This window comes from Abramis brama (assembly GCF_963993115.1).
Source record: "Abramis brama genome assembly, chromosome: 3".
Lineage (NCBI taxonomy): Eukaryota > Metazoa > Chordata > Actinopteri > Cypriniformes > Leuciscidae > Abramis > Abramis brama.
The window spans coordinates 62,182,592-62,186,684 of NC_139965.1; the positions used below are offsets into that span (position 1 = coordinate 62,182,592).

Sequence of the window (4,093 nt, forward strand, 5' to 3'; positions counted from 1 at the left end):
CACACACCTGACACAAGTGAACACACACCTGACACACACACACACACCTGACACAGGTGAACACACACACACGCACACCTGACACAGGTGAACACACACACACACACACACACACACACACACACACCTGACACAGGTGAACACACACACCTGACACAGGTGAACACACACACACACACCTGACACAGGTGAACACACACACACCTGACACAGGTGAACACACACACCTGACACAGGTGAACACACACACCAGACACAGGTGAACACACACACCTGACACAGGTGAACACACACACACACACACACACACACCTGACACAGGTGAACACACACACACCTGACACAGGTGAACACACACACACACACCTGACACACAGGTGAACACACACACACACACACACACCTGACACAGGTGAACACACACACACACACACACACACCTGACACAAGTGAACACACACCTGACACACACACACACACACACACCTGACACAGCTGAGCTCATACACTGAATATTTTTCTTACTCAGTATTTTTGTTTTGTCTTCAGTTAAAAATAATTACAATTCTTAAATTGATACATTTACTGGAGAAATAACTCAGTTATTAAGTCTTGTTTTCTGAAAATGTATTTAATTTTCTTGGTGACGCTGATAAAGGCAGACACACAATCTCCTGCTTGAACTTACTAAAATTATTGAGGTGTGTGCGCGTGTGTGTGTGTGTGTGTGCGCGTGTGTGCGTGTGTGTGTGTGTTCAGGGCTGCTGTGTGATCTGCTGTGGTCAGACCCAGATAAGGATGTTCAGGGTTGGGGTGAGAACGACCGCGGCGTCTCCTTCACCTTCGGCGCCGATGTGGTCAGCAAATTCCTGAACCGCCACGACCTGGATCTCATCTGCCGCGCGCATCAGGTGACTAAAATACACAACATCACTCAAATACACAACATCACTCGCATACACAACATCACTCAAATACACAACATCACTCAGTATTACCCCTGTGAGCGGTGCGGTCCCACCGGGGTTTAGAGTGTCAGTGACGTGACAGAACTGCCAGATTCGCGCGTTGGCTAGAAAGCACATATGAATATGTTTTATATCAGATACACATTGTGTAACTATAAAGTTTGCTCTATTTTCCTCCCAGTTCACCCGCCACTTTCAAACATGTATTTCGGGAGAAACTAATGAAGGCACGTGCTGTAAATCCGACAGACAGGACTCTCTGTGACGCAAACAAACATGGCGGTGCCCATCTTACGTTATAGATCAAGATCAAAATCACTTATAAAGGTTTTAAATGACAAAACGCACTTACACGTATTTGAGAATCGAAATATAAATATAGTTGATGACATGGTAAGCAAGTTTGTGAATATTTTTAATAAAAAAGGAAAAACTAAATAAAAGCGATAAGTCTGTTATCCAGAGGTAAGGTCCTTGCACACTGAGTCTGATATATGCGTTCTCCCGTATTCGTGATTCGGTGGCTCTGAATCGTCAAAATGCCTCTGAAACGCTTTGCTACGGATGAGAAAAACGCAGAAATCGAACCCGATCCAATTTTTTTTTTTTATGATGGACGAAAGTTTCGAAGGCAGTGTGTAAGCGTGATTGACACAACGTGAGGTCGTATTTATTTTTTAACATGAGAAAATTTTGGACGAGAATATTTTGGCTGTGGTGTGTCATGTGACAGATTTAACACGTCGCCATGGAAACAACAAGGGGAAACATTCGAAAGAAGCAGTCGCCGCTCACTCTAGTTAGAATCTTCTGAACTTGCACGTGAGAGGGTGAAGAGTTGTTGTTCTTGTTTTGCAGGTGGTTGAAGACGGCTACGAGTTCTTCGCCAAACGACAGCTGGTGACGTTGTTCTCGGCGCCGAACTACTGCGGCGAGTTCGACAACGCCGGAGGAATGATGAGCGTCGACGAGACTCTGATGTGCTCCTTCCAGGTGTCACATGACTTGCCTTCATACGCGGATCTAACGGAACATGTTTCTCCACAGAATCATATTTCACACAAAGAAAACGCCGCTTTAGGACAGTCTGAACGTTAACTCTAGCGCCACCAACTGTCCAAAGTTGCACTTGCATTTATGCTAACTTTTGAACTGTAAGGGCTAAATAACTAAATCCGATTGCCGATGACCATTTTGAATATTCCGGAAACCTACTTCTTCGATCTCATCCTAGACGTTTGATCCAATTTTTTACCAAAATTGGCTCACATCATCTTCAGACTGTGCTGGCAAAATGTTATTAAAAGATTTTTCATAGATCCAACCGTTCTTGTTTAGCGCATCACTAAAGCAAAAGATCATATTGACCCTATTTAAAGTCTTCTTTTTCAAAATTTTATTTGTTCATGTACTTTGATTTTGGAGAGAAATGTGACTCTGGTGTGTTTTTGTGAAATTCGCTTATGAATAATCCATATGGGAACTATTCACAATTATTTCGGAAATTATGTTTGTCATGCTTTGGTAAAAGAAATTATTATTATTTCAACTTTTTATGGCCTTATATTGCATAATTATGACTTTTTAAGTCATAATTTTGACTTTTCTTCTCATATGACTTAGTATGTCATTATTATGATTAACCAAAGCATGATTTTTGCATGAACGCATGAAATGGCCTTTCGTACATTTTCCATATCGCTTTAACATGTTGACTGAAGCTGTTTCTCGTTGTTGTTCTCAGATCCTGAAGCCGTCGGAAAAGAAGGCGAAGTATCAGTACGGCGGGATGAACTCCGGGCGCCCTGTGACTCCGCCCAGAACGGCCACGCCCCCGAAGAAGCGCTGAGGGGGCGGAGTCTCGGCCCGAACGGCCACGCCCCCGAAGAAGCGCTGAGGGGGCGGAGCTACAACACGCGTGAACCGGCATGAAGACTGTCTTGAAAATACAAATGATGTAGTTAAAACACGCTTTGGGTTTTCCTGAAGACACACTGGCTTTGGTTTGTTTGCTCTGAGCTCACTGTGTGCTGCTTTGATTTGCTTCTGTGTCTGTAAACGTCACGTTCTTCACAGTGTTTAAACACATTTCTTTTGAGCTTTTTTCTCGCTCTGCATCTAATAACAGAAGGGTTTACATTGACTAGGTCTTTTCTAGTTGATCATGTCACTCTTCGAGGCCTGTTGGAGTCAGACAGGTTCATAACATCTGGATTTTCAGTAAATAAAGTTGAACAAACCTCCGTGTGTTTTATGAAGCGTCTTCAGAACGTGTCCGTTCACAGAAAGTGTGTTCTTCAGTGGTGACGGAGGAACAGGTGTGTGTGTGAGGATCGAGTAAATGTTACCTAAAGATTCTTGGAAGTGTTCATTAAAACTCATTAATACTCAAACAGCTGAAATAAGCCGAAGATAATCTGCAAAATCATCTTTGACCCCTGAAGGATCCAGTGGCTTAAAGAGTTACAGTGGTTTAGAATGAAGTGTTTGCTTTTACAAGAGATTGTGTGTGAGTGTGTAGTTTAATAAATTGTAAGCAATTTTAAAAACTAATAATGTTTCATAACATTTGCACAAAACATTATTTATACTTCGTCCATGGAACGTTTTTTCCTACAATGTGTTTGTCTGACGTTTTTATTTTTTAAAATATTACTAGTTTCAGAACGTTCAGAGAACATTCAAAAGTAATTAACGTTCACATAATGTAATGTTTCCTTAACGTTCACGTAACCAAGAAGCAAAACGTTTTTAAAACTTAAACTAGAGGTTTAGAACATTCATAACTTAGTAGGAACATTAGCAAAACGTTCTTATAGCAGTATATTGCTAGCTGGGTTGATGTGTGCAGTCGTAACCAAAAATAGTTTCAGGGAATGTCGATTAAATTACACATTACATGAATAGAACTTCCAACGAAACGTTTATCAAGTAAAGTTTTTCACTTTTTTTGCACTAAGCTAGCAAAACAGACGCGTGGTCGAGTTTCAGCTCTAGTCCCACGCGCATGCGCAGATGCAGCAGTGATGCGCCGCCAGGTGGCGCTGTAAGCCTGTTATATGCGGTTCAGATGCGCGTTATTTCTCCACATCTGTCTGTGTTTGTGTGAATTAACATCACTTAAT

General features: G+C 41.9%; 1 protein-coding gene across 1 annotated transcript; it reads left to right on the forward strand.

The window, feature by feature from the left end:
- Window positions 1–625: 625 nt before the first annotated feature.
- On the forward strand, window positions 626–3,211 carry LOC311078923 (serine/threonine-protein phosphatase PP1-beta catalytic subunit-like; the record flags this gene model as incomplete). The annotated part of the gene is made up of 4 exons (XM_084107975.1): window positions 626–643; window positions 702–911; window positions 1,827–1,961; window positions 2,713–3,211. The coding sequence occupies 4 exons, from the start codon at window positions 626–628 to the stop codon at window positions 2,815–2,817; spliced, it is 468 nt and encodes a 155-aa protein (XP_083964101.1). The 3' UTR covers window positions 2,818–3,211.
- Window positions 3,212–4,093: the final 882 nt, after the last annotated feature.